The sequence below is a fragment of the Pelodiscus sinensis genome, chromosome 26 (genome assembly GCF_049634645.1).
Source record: "Pelodiscus sinensis isolate JC-2024 chromosome 26, ASM4963464v1, whole genome shotgun sequence".
Taxonomy (NCBI): domain Eukaryota; kingdom Metazoa; phylum Chordata; order Testudines; family Trionychidae; genus Pelodiscus; species Pelodiscus sinensis.
The window spans coordinates 729,808-746,464 of record NC_134736.1 but is presented as its reverse complement, the minus strand read 5'-3'; the positions used below and the strand labels follow the sequence as shown (position 1 = coordinate 746,464).

General features: G+C 49.0%; 1 protein-coding gene across 25 annotated transcripts in view; it reads left to right on the top strand.

The window, feature by feature from the left end:
* PHLDB1 (pleckstrin homology like domain family B member 1) overlaps window positions 1-16,657 on the top strand; it is a 170,848-nt gene that overhangs the window by 99,438 nt on the left and 54,753 nt on the right. For 24 of the 25 annotated variants that reach the window (XM_075909568.1, XM_075909570.1, XM_075909545.1 and 21 more), the window contains 3 exons: window positions 6,780-7,073; window positions 7,630-7,767; window positions 8,394-8,531. In XM_075909568.1, the coding sequence (XP_075765683.1) occupies window positions 6,780-7,073; window positions 7,630-7,767; window positions 8,394-8,531 (570 nt within the window). The remainder of the gene's footprint in view (window positions 1-6,779; window positions 7,074-7,629; window positions 7,768-8,393; window positions 8,532-16,657) is intronic. The other variant, XM_075909557.1, reaches the window with a different exon arrangement.

Sequence of the window (16,657 nt, the reverse complement as noted above, 5' to 3'; positions counted from 1 at the left end):
AGTCCCTTTCCTAGGAGCTCAAGTTCAGAGCTGTGCTGTGGGGTGTAAGAGAGTTGACCTGGCCCACAGATGGAGCCCACACCCACCCCTCTCTTGAATGTCCTATGTCCTCCGCAACACTTTCCCTGGGTCTTCCAGATTGTTACCGCTTCTCCAAGCCCAGTCAAGTTAGGATCATTAACCAGGGTGGATTGATTTAAAACAAGGCAATTTAAATAATTGATTTAAATCACAATTTAAATAACCAAAAAAATCATTGATTTAAATCAAATTTCTTGATGATTCTTTTTCACATATTTCTTCAAACAGCAATGCAGATCTGATCACTATAAAACATATTTTACAGCTCAACACAGCATTTTACTTCATCTAAGAGGATATACTTTGTGTAACTTTTTAAATAACTTGATTTTTATTAATTTAGGAACTAGTACATAATACAGGTTGAACCTCTCTAGTCCAGAGCCGTTGGGACCTGACCAGTGCCAAACCAGAGAATTTGCGAGATCACAAGAGGTCAATATTGTCTAGCAACATTACCAACACTTCCACTGCTTATGGGGCTCTTAGAAGACATTGAGGCTCTGTCTATACGTCACTCTTCTTCCACAAAAGCTTATGCAAATGAAGCGCAGAGTAGAATATTGCTGCACGTCATTTGCATAATTAATTAGCAGCCATTTTTGCGCAAGAGCCTTTTGCACAAAAAGGAACTGTGTAGACGGCTCCTTTTTGTGCAAAAAACCCTCTTGTGCAAGAGCCTGAGGAAGAATGGCTCTTGCACAAGAGGGGGTTTTTGCACAAAAACTGCTGCTAATTAATTATGCAAATGAAGCACAGCGATGTTCTTCTCCATGCTTCATTCTCACAAGCTTTTGCAGAAGAAGGGTGCAGTATAGACGTAGCCTTAGAGGTAAATTAGAGTTAAATAACAGCACAGAACACTGAGAGTGAAGATTGGTGGCTGTGAATAAACTTTATGGGACCACGGGAAGCTTGGACACACGCATGGTAAGTTGAAGCCTGGCTAACTAAAATCTTGCCAGATCATTGATGTTGTCAGACCAGAGAGTGTCAGAATAGGGAGGTTTATCTTGTACTCATTCTCTGTGTCAAGCTGCAGATGCAGCAGCAGTACATTAGGAATGGTACAAACTAAATCCTACACACAAACATAATAGCACCTACATTTTATTAAACTAAATCTTAATGGTTATGTGTTTCACATTTGTAGTTAAAGCAGACTCCTTATATGCTGGCTGATCGATGGCTGTCCTTAAACCTTTTTTTTTTTTTAAATCAAATTTTATTAACTCTACCAGATAAATCCTTGGAACATTAAGTGTACCATATCCTTAAAACGTCTACAACTAGCTTTCATCTTCCCCACTCCCACTGTCATTTTGATGCAGATCTGATTCCAAGTTACTAAAAAAGTTAAGACTGACTGTGCCTAGAGTGCACTTAATTTTGGAGTAAGCCCTATTGAAAACAAATACAGGATGGGGTTCCTTTTGGGAAGCTGAGTTATGTTGAAATAAAATAAGCAATAGACTTATGGCATCACCATTATGGTCTGTAACCATGATGTTCCAAAATAAAAGGCATGTATTGTGTAATATAAAATTAGAAAATGGAAGTGACAACTGGCAACTCTAGATTTCTTTTACTGCTGCTTTCTGTAATTTATACATTGGTGATAGATTCTAAACTGAGTTAACTAATTAAACAAGTCATAAATATTCACTGAGCTAAACTTTTTTTCTAGCAACATCCAACATAGCAAGCTTGGGAATTTACTTGTTAAATCACACTTATAACTAAAAGGCACAAAGAGAGTCTTGAAGAATGATGGATTGCAAAGTTGACCCACATTGTTCTTCAGGCATATTCACATGATTTTATTCCAATAAGCAGTTTTGCTTAGGATGTTTCATTATTGCAGCTAAACCCTGCATTTTCCTTTTCTACCCAGGGAACAAATTTCTTCAGAATAGTCTCTTTTACACCTAGAAGTCATGACAGTTTTTTGGGGGCAAAAAAACCTGTGTGGGTGCTGAATAATGTTTCCTTTTCCTTTCTGGTCCCCTCCAATGTTCCTTTCTGTGCTGTCTTTAGGCAATATCTGAACTAGCTCTGCTGTGCCTGGCCCGTGTTCACCAGCACTTAAGTACAGAACAAAAACAATCGTATCTCGCCTGTGTCCATCTTTGCACATGTTTCTCAGCAGACTAACAGAAATTGAAAGCCCAGAACTTTCAAGAAGCAAGAACTGGTTGTTAGACTGGACAGACTAGAGCCATTAATTCATTTTTATGAGACTGTAAGTGTAGGTATAGCATATTTCTGATGGAACTTAATTGTAACTGTTATTTTTAAATGAGAAATTTAATATTTTATTGATGATTTAAAAGACATTAAAAATCTGCTTTAAATTTTTTTAAAAATCAGATTTTTAATGTTTTTTTTTTAATCCTTGATTTTTATCTACCCTGTCATTAACAGCCATTGCTCTCCTGGGGAGACCAAGGCACAGGAAGGGCATATGTTTTGCCAAATTTCATGCAGCATTTCAGTGACACAGCTGGTAATAGAACCCAGGTGTCTTGTTACAACTGGGTATTCTGACTCTGTCCTGTATTATAACTACAAAACCTTAATTCTTTTCACCCAGACTCTGGAGGCTAGACATTTATTTCACCCAGGCTGCATCTGGCTGGGACGGGGGAGGGAGCCCTGTTTACTCAGAACTGGTTCAGGTTGAAGCTGCAGTTTGCATTCAGACTGCCTGATTCACCATCCAGAAATAGCCCTGTGTGGTGCGGGTGGAGAGCCATGCAATTCTCAAGCCTGGGGCTGTAGTCTATGTAATTAGTCTATCTCTGACTCGTAGCCAATCACGTGTTTCCCACAGGGCAGTGGTTTGGCATACTTCATAGGGTGGTGCTGAACCCAGGTAGTTAAGAGGGAGAAGGTGAATTGCCTCCTGCAGGAACTCTGCCGGGACCATGAAAGTGGGGCGTGATTCCTCTGTGAGTATGTGGAATCGGGGGTGGGGTGGGGGCTAGCAGGAGCAGAGTGCTGAATCCCTCTGAGCCATGGGGAGCACTTCCTTTGCAGAGGCTGCAGTTCACCCTCTGTCTCTAGCTGGATCAGTGCAGGTTGGAAAGCCTGCTACAAGGCTCTTTGTGCACTACTACCACTGTCGTTCTTTTGTTCCCCTCCTTTTTGTTGCTGTGTCCAGACCTTTGCCCTGTTCTCTTTCCACACTCTGCCTGGGCTGGGAACATATCTGGGGCAGAGTGGATGCTTGTGCAGCCTGCCCTTGAGCCTGTGGTCGTCCAAAACTAAGTTCATTTTGCTCTGGGGCCTGATTGTCAGCCATTGTTCAACCTAAGCCCAGGATTGGAATAGCGGGGGAGGGGGGGCTGAAGGTTTGGAGTGAGGGCACTGACAGAGCTGTGGGAGGGGGTCGTCTTTGTCCCTCTGGTGCTGTGTGGTATATTCTGCTGTACAATCAGTTCCATATTTTTATCCCTTTCCCAAGAAAAAATCTGGCAAGACCCAGTATCTGCCATCTGGGTTCCTCGGAGACTTCATCTAAACTTGCAGATGTTGGCAGCATCCTTTGTGGCATTGGCCCCTATCTCTGTGGGTCCATCAGGCCACTGGCTTCCCAGAGCAGTTGAAATTGGCTGTCACACTGAGCTGGGTAGGGTTGTGAGTATGTGTCCACATTTGTGTATGCACACACAGAGTTATTCTTGCTTCCCTAGCAATCTTGCCACTGAGTCACAGGACAGCACTGGCATCTGCAAAGCAAGTGGTCACTCATGAGCCAGGGCAGGTGATGGGAGCAGCCTGTTGGGAAGGAGGAGAGCCTGAAACCTCTTGGAATAAATTCCTAGCTTTTATGTCCAAGGCTGGATTACCCCCTGAGGACAGCTATCTCAGACACTTTAAACTCCTGAACCCTGGGCAAGAGCAACGGAGCGACTTACATCTGAAGTCTGGACTATCCTGAGTCCATCCGTACTCTGTGGGTGACAGTCCATTGGTGTTTAGGAATTCCTTGGGATGGAAAGCAGCATTCTGCAGCTGGCTGGATGATTTCAGCAAAGGGATTTGGAGTGGGAGGCCTTAGGGAGTGGTAAAAAGGGATTTCAGGAACCAGTGGGAGGGATGGGCCTGCATGGGAAAATACCTCAAGGAATAGTCTAGTACTCTGCATACCAGACAAGCGCTGTGTGGCTAGCAGTTCCTTGCAGTGTATCAGTGGTGGTTACAGCAGGGCACTCAAAACCTGGAGTTCTGGGATCGTCTCCCAGATCCTCTGTGGACGTGGTGTGTGGCCAGGTTAACCTATATAGGTTAACAAAGGATCCCAACAAACCCTTCCTCCTCCCCCGTCTTCCTGTACAGTGGAGTGAGTCACAGCACTTTACTGTGGCCCAAAGCCAGGAGCGGAAGTGAGCAACATCTGGCAGAAGGCATGTGGGGGAGGGGCACCAGAATGTGCTGGGCCAGGTTGTGTTGTGTGCACACTATGTAATCAATGAGCCAGAACGGCCACTCATTCACCCAGGTAAATCCGGGGAGCTCTGCAGGCTTTTAGATAGATACACATGCCCTGTCACTCCCAGGAGTTTGTTAATGAATGAGAACGAAGTCCTTCTGCTCCAAATGGGGATTTGAGAGGCCTTGGAGAGGCACAGTCCTGTCCCCATGATCTGCAGGGGGTTGAACTCTTCACTGCGATTAGGAAATGACAGGTCTATTTTATCCCTGTACTGCTCCTTTGGGGGAGGGGATTGTTTGCCTTTTGTAAATAGGGGGTGCAACCTGGGGTGGAAGTTACAGCAGTGTACTAGAGCATGAGACCTTGGTGGTGACCTTGGATCGTGAACACTGCAAGGAGAGGTGGGGAAGGGGATAGGTCCATGCATTCAGCTCCCTGGGTGACTAGTATTGTAGATAGATCCCTGCTATGTGGATATGACTGTCCTGAGAACATCCCCTTAATATACAGCACTGGCTTCACCTTAGTTTCCTGCCCAGATGGGAAGCAGGGCCTTGCCGGACTCTGGGGATCAGATCATGGGAGAGAGGGTGCTTCTGTGGCTGGAAGAGAGAACAAAAGTCATAGAGGGAGCTGGCAGATGCAGACCCTTCCTCTGGTTGTTGCAGAAGCAGCTGCTACAGAAGCAGTGAGATGCTGGGTCTGGGTTGATTTGTCGGGAGAGGTTCAAAGAGGACAAGACATTCGTTGGAGTGCCATTGTTTTCCATTTTCCTCTTCCCAAGTATTCTGGACCATCTAGATGGACTCCATTGAAAGTAGTGTAGGCTGCTTCTGTATCTCTTTCAGTCCACTCCAGGGCATGGCAGGCTAGCTCCACACCCATCCAGTGGAGAGGACGATTCTGGGTGCCTCTCTGTGGGTTATGTGGAGCTGTGCTGCTGAGCTGTTTCAGTGGCCAGGGATGAAGCTCAGATGGAGCTTCACAATTCATGAAAAATCTCCAGGTGCCCTTTTGGTCAGCAATGCCTTGATACAAATCCAACTCCAGGGGGAAGTCCTGCTCTTGAATCAGGTCTTGGCACCAATAGGCGGTTGTCTCAGGCCTGTGATTCAATTAAAGAAGTGCTTTGTAGTGTTGTTTTAGCTTTAAGCCAAACTTAGTTCAGTTTAACTTGAGTTACTTAGGAATCAGTTTAAGCTAAACTGCAGTCGGAGCATCCATACACTGGCCTGCTTCAGTTCATCTAAAAACAACTTAAGCTAAGAAAGAGCTACTTTCTCATATATGCCCACCCTCTACCCCGGGGCAGGCTGGATCTGGCCCACCACGCCTTTGGATCTGGCCCATGGCCTGCCGGGACCCTCAGACAGGCTCCCTGCCTGCTGGAGCTCCAGGCTACTCAAAGCAGTCAGCTGCTGAGGCTATGTGTTTCTAGGCGCCAGACCGCCCTCGTGGGCAAGAAGGGGATGGTATACTCTGGAAAGAGCTTCCCTGCATTATCTAGCTCACTGCCATGTGGTCCAGGCCCAGTCATGTGCACTAGCAAGTTAATTGGGAGAGATGAATGTAGGTGGTATCTGGGCACGTTATTGGAAGAGCTGCGTCATGGCTTGGTGACTTGGTCCAAAGAGGTCCTCCCCTCCCTCCTACTGTTTCCCCTGCCCCTCCAGCACTCAGTCCCATATGCCAGACCCCAATATGTATGAAGGTCTGCTGGGAATTAGTGGGTGGGAGGATGAGAGGCCAACCTGATCCATCTCCTCCATTCCCTGTATATTAACTGTGACTGCTGCTGTCACACCTGCAGGCAGGGACCTGTGCTAGGAGATGAGACTGAAGTCAAACCCCCAGGCTCTTAGTGCGGAACAGAGCAAGACTAAGCAAAGGCTTGTCACTCGGCCTGCCTGCTCCCCACAGGGTTCCTGGTCCTATTCAGCATGCTGCCCCAAGCTGATGGGGTAAGACTGGTGATGGAAAAGCTGTGTGTTCATCAAATACTGGGGAGAACAAGGCCAGTGCACTGGGGAGTGAAGGGTTGAGGCAGATCAGTGTTTTAGTCCAATATAAGTGTCACTTCAAGGAGTTGGAGTCACAGGAGGATGCAGGGGTGGCATGCAAGAGGGGAACGCCCTGAACACTAGGGCTTCGGTTCATATGCCTCACAGTTCCTGCATGCATGGCCCCCACATAACTGTGTGAGGATCCATCCTAGCAGGTACCTCATCGATACCTTCCTCCCCCCCCAATCTCTGTCCAGGAGCGCCAGCGCCTGGAGACCATCCTGAGCCTGTGTGCAGAATACACCAGAACTGATGGCACCACAGACACAGGCAACTTGCACCAGCACTTCCCGAGTGACGGAGATGCCACCACCATACTGACAGGCAGGAGGCATTCGAAGGGCTCAACCAGCCTGTCTGCCTTGGGCCTTGGCAAGGCCATAGAGGAGACTGGAGAGTCCACAGGGACCGAGCAGAGGGTGAGCCTGGAGAAATCTGAGGAGGAAAATCTGAAGGAGGAATGTAGCAGCACAGAGAGCACGCACCATGAGGTGAGGGGAGGCAGGGCTCACTGCGTGGAGAGCACCCACCATGAGGGGTGGGCAGTGAGGTCCTCCTCAGCATAGACAGAAGCATCCACCATACGATGCTGTGGGTCCCCCACCCTGCACACAACATGCACCACAAGGTGAGTGGGGACGATGCCCACAGCATAGAGCACCAGTCCTGAGGTGAGAGGGAGGATAGGCAGAACATGTCTCGCAGGGCACCCTGCTGTTGCTGCTGCACTCAAATATGCTTATGACCCACGCTGGGCATGGGCAGTGGTGAGCTTCTGGGTATGTCAACGTCTGAGACTGCAAAGTAACTTTATGGCCAGCAGAATGCCTGGGTGCACTGATGCAAGCACTGTGTGGATGTGCATGCTCCTTCACTTCAGCCCCATCTTGGCTGTATGTTGGAGGCCTGTCTTGGATGGGCTGATGGGTTGGGAGTGGCTGTGAGCGCTGGGGCAGGACCCTCTTCTTGCTGAAGTGATGTGTGCTCCCTACCCTGCGAAGAGCAAATAAGCAGTCACTCAGGGATGTTGCTTTTTCTCCCAAGCAGCATGAGGACTTGACAGGCTCCAAGAGCAAGGAGGCCATCCAGTTGGAGGAGGAGTGGGTGCGGGTGCTAAGCCGCGTGGATGAGCTCAAGAGCCATGTCAAGGAGCTGGAGCAGCAGCTCCAGGAGTCATCCCATGAGGTGGGAGGAAACCCTTTCTACTGTTCCTGTTGTGGGGGAAAGGGGCAAGACATCCATGGGGGCCAAGATGCAGCCCTGCATTGGACTGAGGTGGGGGGCCCTGGTGGCAGATTAATGGTGGAGCAGTGCTGGAGTGAGTGAGTGATTATCCCAGCATCCCGAGCCTCACTTCTCTGGAGTTCTGTGGGGCTCTGCTCTTAGAAAGCTTTGGCAAGGCTCCACTTTCCTTTGACAGGAAGGCAGGGAAGGACCCAGACCAGAGCCTTAAATATGACCCCTTTGAAGTTTTTTTGGTTTATTTTGGGCAAGAAGAGTGGTGGGTCAGAACTAACCCTGACCACTTAGGCCTGGCCCTGATTTGAGGCTGGATGGGGCCTGTCTCTGCTTCCTGTGTTTGATGGAGCAGAGATATGATGGGGAGAGCATGTTAGGTCTGAGAACCATTGAACCTTCGCCTTTGGTCTCAGCCCTGACCTCCATCTGGGCCTGACCCCAAACCAGTTACTCTCCTTGTCCCATCTCTGCCAGCAGAGCCACATCCCACCCAGGCATTGCTATGTCTTTGGGGAGCCCTGAAGTGTGATTGGAAGGTGAGGGCTAGCTGTAACATGGCTGTGTTCGCCTAGGCGGAGATGGAGCAGGCTCTTCTGCAGGGGGAGCAGGAGTCAGAAATGATACAGCTGCAGCAGGAACAGAAGATCGTGCAACAGCTACAAGAGAAACTCTGCAAGCTGGATTCCAGTATCCAGAAGGAGCGGGACAAGGTAAATCCCAAAACTGAGGGTTCCCGTTGGTGCCTTGGAGCAATGGGTGCAGGATGCTCCCCCAGAATCCCAGGAGGCTGCTCAATCCCAGGTCCCCTTCCTGCTGGAGAGTGTTGTTCCTGTGCACTATGGCTGGCTCCAATTCTAAAGAAACTCATCTGGTCACCGGCTGCTCTTGCAGGACAATGTCATGGGCTGTGTGCACTGCACACGTGGGCTATCCATCCCCAAGAAAGCCTGTGTCATTTGTCTTTGGGCTCTCCTTCTCAGAGGGTTTGCTGTCACCTCTTGCATGGGTATCTAAAGTAGGTATGTTAGGGTATGTCTGTACTACCATCCTAGTTTGAACTAGGGTGGTTAATGTAGGCAATCGAAGTTGCAAATGAAGCCCAGGATTTAAATATCCCGGGCTTCATTTGCATCTTGCCGGGCGCCGCCATTTTTAAAGCCCCGGTAGTTCGGACTCCGTGCCCACATCTACACGCGGCACGGAGTAGGTAGTTCGGATTAGGCTCTCTAATCCAAACTACTGGTACTCCTCATGGAACGAGGTGTACCGGTAGTTCGGATTAGAGAGCCTAATCCGAACTACCTACTCTGTGCCGCGTGTAGCCGCGGACACGGAGTCCGAACTACCGGGGCTTTAAAAATGGCGGCGCCCGGCAAGATGCAAATGAAGCCGGGATAGTTAAATCCCGGGCTTCATTTGCAACTTCGATTGCCTACATTAACCACCCTAGTTTGAACTAGGATGGTAGTACAGACATACCCTAACTGGTTAACTGGTGGCCCATCTGAGCCCACTACAGGGTGGGAGGCTGCTTTAGTCTGGCCAGGCCCACCTGTGAGACCCCAGTTAACTGGTTAGTTAATCAGTTAAACATTTCATTTAACTGGTTAACTAATTAAACAGGATTTTACATCCCTAATCTAAAGTGCATTTTCCATGAAGAGGGCACCTTCACCCCCAGATACAAGGTGCTGAATTTACTGTGACCAGCCTGAGACAGCACATCCTCTGCTTGGTGCATTTCCCTTTTCTCTGTCTTTGTCTGAGGCCCTGGGGAAGACTGGCCAGTGGCTCGAGAGCTTTTGCAGCCTGTCTGGGATTGGAACTGTCCATTTGTGGAGCTCTGATGGAGGAGAGCAGCTCCTTTTGATACTTGGGATGCACTTAGGGAGTCCTCTTTGTACTCCCTGAATCTTCCCACAAGTTGCCAATCTGGAGCTTTTTTTATTGTCTCAGCCTTCACGTGGGCAGCACATGGATTATTGGTCCGTTGCTTCCTACCCTGCTTTTGGTGTATAATTTTGCAGTGAGTTTGTCAATTCTTTATCTGCCCCACCAATCAACAGCTGCAGGTGCTCGTGTGCAAATGGTGATGACAGTTGCAGTGCTTAGTGTGCTGGAGACCTTTATTTAAAGCATCAAACTTTGACCATCATGCTACTATTGGTCATTCATTTCCCAGCTTATTGACTGTGACATGGTTCCCAGAATGCTGGAGAGGAGGGGGCGAGAGTCATAATGTACCTTCTAAAATGATTATCTTAGTCTCCCTTTCAGATTGTGGGTCTTGCTTGCTCCATGCTTCTTAGCAGGGGAAACCATTCCTCTGATCCCTTGTGGAAACGCACACAACGCCTGAAAGAGATCTGAATGCAATTTCCTCTGTGGTACCCCCCTGAATGTCCCCTGTAATAACTTCTGCAGCACAGACTGTACCTCCATCCCCATCAGAAACTGCACCCTCCCCCGGCTGATTATTTCTGCCCTTCATCGCAACAGAACCCTCTGCAGGTGCCTCCTCAGAACTGCAGGGGCCTAGCTCAAGATGTTTTGTTGGAGATATTCCATTCCCATACAGGACGGGAGCTGGCTGCACTGGACCACAGTCCCAGACTTGCCTGGAACGCATCACTCTATGAACAAGGAGCAATGGGAGATGAACACATTCCCAGCAGTGAGATCAGCTTTCACTCTATCCAGCTCTCTGAGAACCTTTGCCCTTGTCCCTCTGGGGATTCCCACTCAGTAAATGGGTGTTTGTGCAGTCCTTGCTCGCCCCATGGCAACCCAGTAGAGGTATCACCATGCTAGCAACATGGCTGGAAGTGCACCAGGCCATGATTCATGTGATTGGAAACTACTTCTGAGGCTGGAGGAGGAGGAGCCTATGAACGGCAGAGCCTGCAGGATTCAGGCAGCCTGTCTGCACAGATGCAACATACTGGGTTTTTTTCCCTCTCTTTTAAATTTTGCAGCTCTTTTAAAATCATTCCTAGTGAAACAACTAGTTCTATATGGAGTCAGGAGAGGGACTAAAAGAAACCACACTCTGCTGTCTTAACTCTTTGCTTTCCTAAACAGTCTGCACTAACTCGCTCTAACAGCGCCCACTCTTAAATGTGTCTAGTCTGTCATGCCGTTGCATGCCGTGGGGCCCCACGTAACCTCCAGTACTTGTGCACACTATAAACACCTGGGCCTAAGTTGGGCAACTGTTCTTCAGCAACACTGTATCTTTGAGACAGATCCTCTGAGCCTCCCTGGGCCAGGAATCTCTGCTTTTGGACTGGTACCATTGTTTGTATCGGTCCAGATCTCCATTAACTCTGAAGGACCATCTGAGAGAGAGAGAGAGACACATGGATCACTGTTCGTAATGTTTCTGTTTTTTATAGTTCCTTCCCAACATTTAACCACATGTTGTAGTCGGAGGAGCACATTAGGGACTGTCAGAGTAACTTAGCTGGATGTGTGCCTCAGGAAATATTGTTTGCTTTACACAAAAGATGATGAACAATCAAAGCTAATAGACTTTGATATTTGACTTGGGCTGAGAATTCAAGCTTTCTTACGTGATCTTTATTCACCCTGGTCTGAATGAGCAGCCTGGAAATCCATTCTTCACTAGTTAGCAGCCCCGTTAGCTGCTCCTCTGACCAATTGGATCCTCTCTGTGACAGATATATGACTGCTTACCAATTCTTAGTGACATAGTATCCTCAGATTCAGGTTAATTTGGGGACATTGGTGTATCTAATAACCTACCCTTTGGGGGCACTGACGTGTGTGGGTGGAGAGAGTTGGATTCTCATGTTGATAGGGGTCTCATGGTCTGTCTCCATTGGTTACAAAGTAGCATTTCCTGTCCTCTTGCTAGGAGTTAACAAAGGGAGTAGGAGAGGGGGAATGGGTTAGTACTCCCTCTGGCTCCACAGAGGATGTTACTCCTACATTTTTTTTGCATTGTGATTCTGGTGCTTAACCATTACCCCACTTTCCTCACAGTGAAGGAAGTATCCTACATGACATTGTGGCTTTGCAGGTATTCCTGGGTTCTTTCATGGGGTTAACTGGGGTAATGTTAGCTTCAGCATGGAGAGCTAGTTGCAGGTTGAGCACCTTTGGAAGAAGAGATGGATGTGCTGACAGGTGACTTGTTGGTAGCCACAAGATATAGAGAAGAAGGGCAAAGTTCCATTCTGGCAGCCTGGTGTAAATTTGGGGTGACAGTGATGTAAAACTGGTGCAAGTGAGTGGAGAATCAGGCCTGGAACTATCTCTAAGTCATCTCCTCCCTCCTCTGTGGTCACTGCAGAAGCATTCATTATGGTCTGTCCTGTAGAGTTCCCCTTGTGTTCTGCATCCAGTATGTCCCACTTCATACTGGGAGCTGCATGTTTAATGTTTCCTGGGAGCTCCTTAATTCTAAGGAGCATTTTGCTTGTGGCTTTGATGTGGTGACTGTGCTTGCAATGGGGGGAATAAATCTAATCCTGCTTGCAGTGCAGAGCAATGAAGTACCACTGATTTTAAAAAGGGAAGAAGGAGAATATGGAAAACTTTTCCAGTCATCCTCACCTCAGTCCCTGGAAAAATCATGGAGAAGTTTCACAAGGAATCCATTGTGAAACACTTGGAGGAGAGGAAGGTGATCAGAAACAGTCAATATGGATTCACCGAGGGCAAGTCATGCCTGACCAACCTAATTGCCTTCTATAATGAGATAACTAGCTCTGTGGATATGGGGAAAGAGGTGGATGTGGTATACCTTGACTTTAGACAAGCTTTTGATAAGGCCTGAAGAAGGATGGATTGGATGCATGAACTATAAGGTGGATAAAAAGCTGACTGCATCATCGGGCTCAATGGGTAGTGATCAACGACTTGATGTCTAGTTGGCAGCTGGTATCAAGCGGAATGCCCCAGGGGTCAGTCCTGGGGACAGTTGTGTTCAACATCTTCAGTAATGATCTGGATGATGGGGTGGTTTGCACCTTCCAGAAGTTTGCAGATGACACTAAGCTGGGGGGAGAAGTAAATACTCTGGAGAGTAGGGTAAGGTTGAGAGTGACCTAGACAAGTGCAGAGTCCTGTGCTTAGGATAGAAGAATCCCAAGCACTGTTTCAGGTTAGGGACAGAATGGCAAAGCTGCAGTTCTGCAGAAAAGGATCTGGGGATTACAGCAGACAAGAAGCTGGATATGAGTCAATACTGTGCTCTTGTTGCCAAGAGGGCTAACAGTATATTGGGCTGCATTAGTAGGAACATTGTTTAGGGAAGTGATTATTCCCTTCTGTTTGGCATTGGTGAGGCCGCATCTGCAGTACTGCGTCAAATTTTGGGTCCCCCACTACAGAAAGCATGTGGACAAATTGGAGAGACCAGCAGAGGGCAATGAAAATGATTAGGGGGGCTGGAGCACATGAAGTATGAAGAGAGGCTGAAGGAACTGGGCTTATTTGGTCTCTGGAAGAGAATAAGGAGGGAAAGAACCTGATGGGAGGTTTCAAAGAGAATAGAGAGAAGCTGTTCTCAGTGATGGCAGATGACAGAGTGAGGAGCAATGGTCTCAACTTGCAGGGGGGAGGTCTAGGTTGGATATTAGGAAAAATTATTTCACTAAAAGGTTAATGAAGCACTGGAATGAGTTGCCTAGGGAGATGGTGGATTCTTCATCGAGTAGTGTCCCCAATGGGTGCTCCACTCGAGGTGCTGGGCTTGTCCCGGCACTGCAAACCGGAGGATCTTCAGTAGCAGTTGGCCCCCCACCGGACCGCGCATGCGCGACCACTGTTTCGCGCCTCTCAGCTGAGCGCGGTCCGGCTAGTCAGTTTCCTTTCAACCGTCCGCGGCCGCAGATGGAGTTACCCTAGGCTCCCCCTCCTCTCTGAGGAGTGAGAAAAATCAGTTAGTTTAGCCTTTTCTTCTGTTCGGTTATAAATTGTTAATATTAGCATAGTGGTAGTTAGTAGTAGTTCTTAGTTTAAAAAAAAAAAAGTTTTTGCCTGTACTTGTCTGTCAAGCTTCAGGTCGCAATAAGGATGCCAGGATCATCTGGTTTTCAAAAGTGTACTGAGTGCCAAGATGCCATGCCGGTATCAGATGGACGCTCTCGCTGCATAAAATGTCTCGGGGACGGACATGTTCCCCTGAAGTGCAGACACTGTGCCAAATTGACAGCTTGCGCCAGGAGGGATCGAGAGCTCTGACTTCAACAAAGCCCTCCAGGCTCCGGACACGTCAGCCCCGCGCCCGGCTGGGCAGCTTGATGACCGGCTGGCTCAGGACAGTCCCCGCAGCATGGCGAGCAGAGTAAGCAGCGGGGACAGACCAGGAACCTCTGGCCATTCGCCGAGGCTTCCTGCGGATAGAACGGGCAAGGGCCAAAGCTCCTCCGTTCCTCTCAGAGCCCACCGCAAGGAACCGATTCCGGCACTGGTGGGGGGCTCCAGAGTGGAGTCGGTGCCGGCAAAGGATAAAACCGCCACTCTAAAACCACCGGCGGACGCCCCAGCACTGGTTTTTCCTGCGCATGCGCAGATGACTGTAGCCGCAGAAGCGGCTGTGCCGGCATCTTCCTCAGCTGTTGCTGCGGCTTCTCCCCCGGTGCCGGAGTCAGTGGCACCGGGATCGGCGCCGCAGGAGGGTGCCTCTGCCTCACATCCGGCGGCACCGGCGTTACCCGCACCGAACCTGCAGCCTACGGCACCGGGTCAGCTAATAAACAACCAGGCTGTGGGGATCGCTTCATCATCCCCTAGTCCCTTATACTCTGCACCGCTGCCTGCTTCCAACTCCGCGGTGCCGACAAAAGCACAACACAAGTCAGCGCAGCTCTGGACACCGTCTTTGACACCCGACTGTGCAATGTTTTCACCGGGACCGATGTCTCCTAGGTCATCTTACTCTGCGCATCATCATGCTCCTCATCATCATTATCATTACTCATCGGCCCCAGACTACTACTACCGGTCATCCCACCACTCACTGTCAAGCCGATATCGCCGAGAGCGGTTACTCCCGATCTCCTTCTCACTACTCCCGGAGATCTTTTTCTCCAGGGTCCCGAAGAACCCTAGAATGTTCTCGCCGTTATGACACTCGTGGAAGATACTCTTCCAGGCGTTCTCTGAGTCCATACCGCAGACATCATTACGACCGACGTTATTATGACCACCACTCTCCTCGGGATAGATGACGTCTCTGCTCGCGCTCACCGCGATACAGCCGGACTCTATCTCCACAGCCGCCAATACAATCTTCATCTTCGGCTGCTCTACCGGCTCCGGCGGAGGACTCAGCATCCGTCTATCAGGAGGATGACCACACACACCAGGACCATCAAAGCCTGGTTTCGCAGGCTCCCAACTCACCTTTATCACCTGATGATGCCGTGGTCCCTGGGGACTTGTCTCCTGCGGAGGACCATAGACAGTTCCAGGAGCTTTTCAAGAGGGTAGCCCAGTCCCAAGAGATCCAGACGATGGACTTGCAACAAAAGCAGCATCGGCTGTTGAAGAACCTGCAACCGTCCCAGAAGTCAAAGATGGCATTTCTCTTTGATGTAGCCATTCTAGAGATTGCCGATGACATCTGGCAGACCCCAGCGACATCCTTGGCGACTAATAAGAAATCAGACAAGAAGTACTTTGTAAACCAAAAGGGTTGGACTTTTTATTTATGCACCCTCAGCCCAACTCCCTCGTGGTGGATGCGGCACAACAGAGGTCGAAGACTTCTCAAGCCAAAAATGCAGCAACTGACAAAGAAGCTAAGCACCTTGATCTCCTAGGCAAGAGGGTTTACTCTTCAGCCACTGCATCCTTAAGAATGTGCAATTATGCAGCGCAACTGGCAAATCACGACTTTGACAATTATGCTAAACTGGTCCCCCTATTTGAACATTTGCCGGACTCTAAACGCCAGATTTTGAAGGCGGTGATACAAGAAGGTTACATCATTGCCAGGATGGCGTTGCAGATAGCGCTTGACACGGCTGATGCAGCTTCTCGAGCTACGGCTACAGCCATAGTCATGCGCCGAGCGTCATGGTTGCACCAGGCTGTGGTCCCAAAAGACATGCAGTCTAAGATGGAGGACCTACCATTTGATCGGCAGTCACTCTTCGCTCAATCCACCGATCAGGTCTTCCACTCAGGCAAGGACACATGCACGACTTTGAGAACGCTAGGCATTTACACGCCTCCTTATAAACGCAAGAGATACATGCCCTTTAACAAGCAAAGACCGTTTTCTTATGCTACACCTCGGTCCAGACCTTTTGAACAGCAACAACAACAAAGACCTAGACAGCGCCCACAAAAGCATCGACAACGCTTTAACAAGGTGCCTGTTCAGGAACAAGGTCGGCAGCAAGTTTGATGGGTTGGTCGAGGGACTCTGCACCATCCCCTTGATAGAGACTCCACACAACGTGCAAGGCTTGTTCCATCACCGCCTGAGACCTTATCAACATCGTTGGTCTCGTATATCCACCGACCAGTGGGTCCTCGACATAGTTGCCACAGGATACCTCATTCCCTTCAACTCTCTCCTCCCCCCTTCTCCTCCTCCCCTCCCTTTTCAGGGACCTCTCTCACGAGAACCTGTTACGACAGGAAGTTTTCCATCTGCTCTCGTTAGGAGTGGTGGAAAGGGTACCAGCCCAGTTTCGCGGGAGAGGGTTTTACTCCCGTTATTTCCTCACCCGGAAGAAGTCAGGGGGTTGGAGGCCTATCCTGGACCTACATCAGCTCAATCGTTACCTGCGGAAGCAGAGATTCAAAATGGTCATGTTGTCTTCCATCATTCCGGCTCTCGAAGAGGGGGATTGGT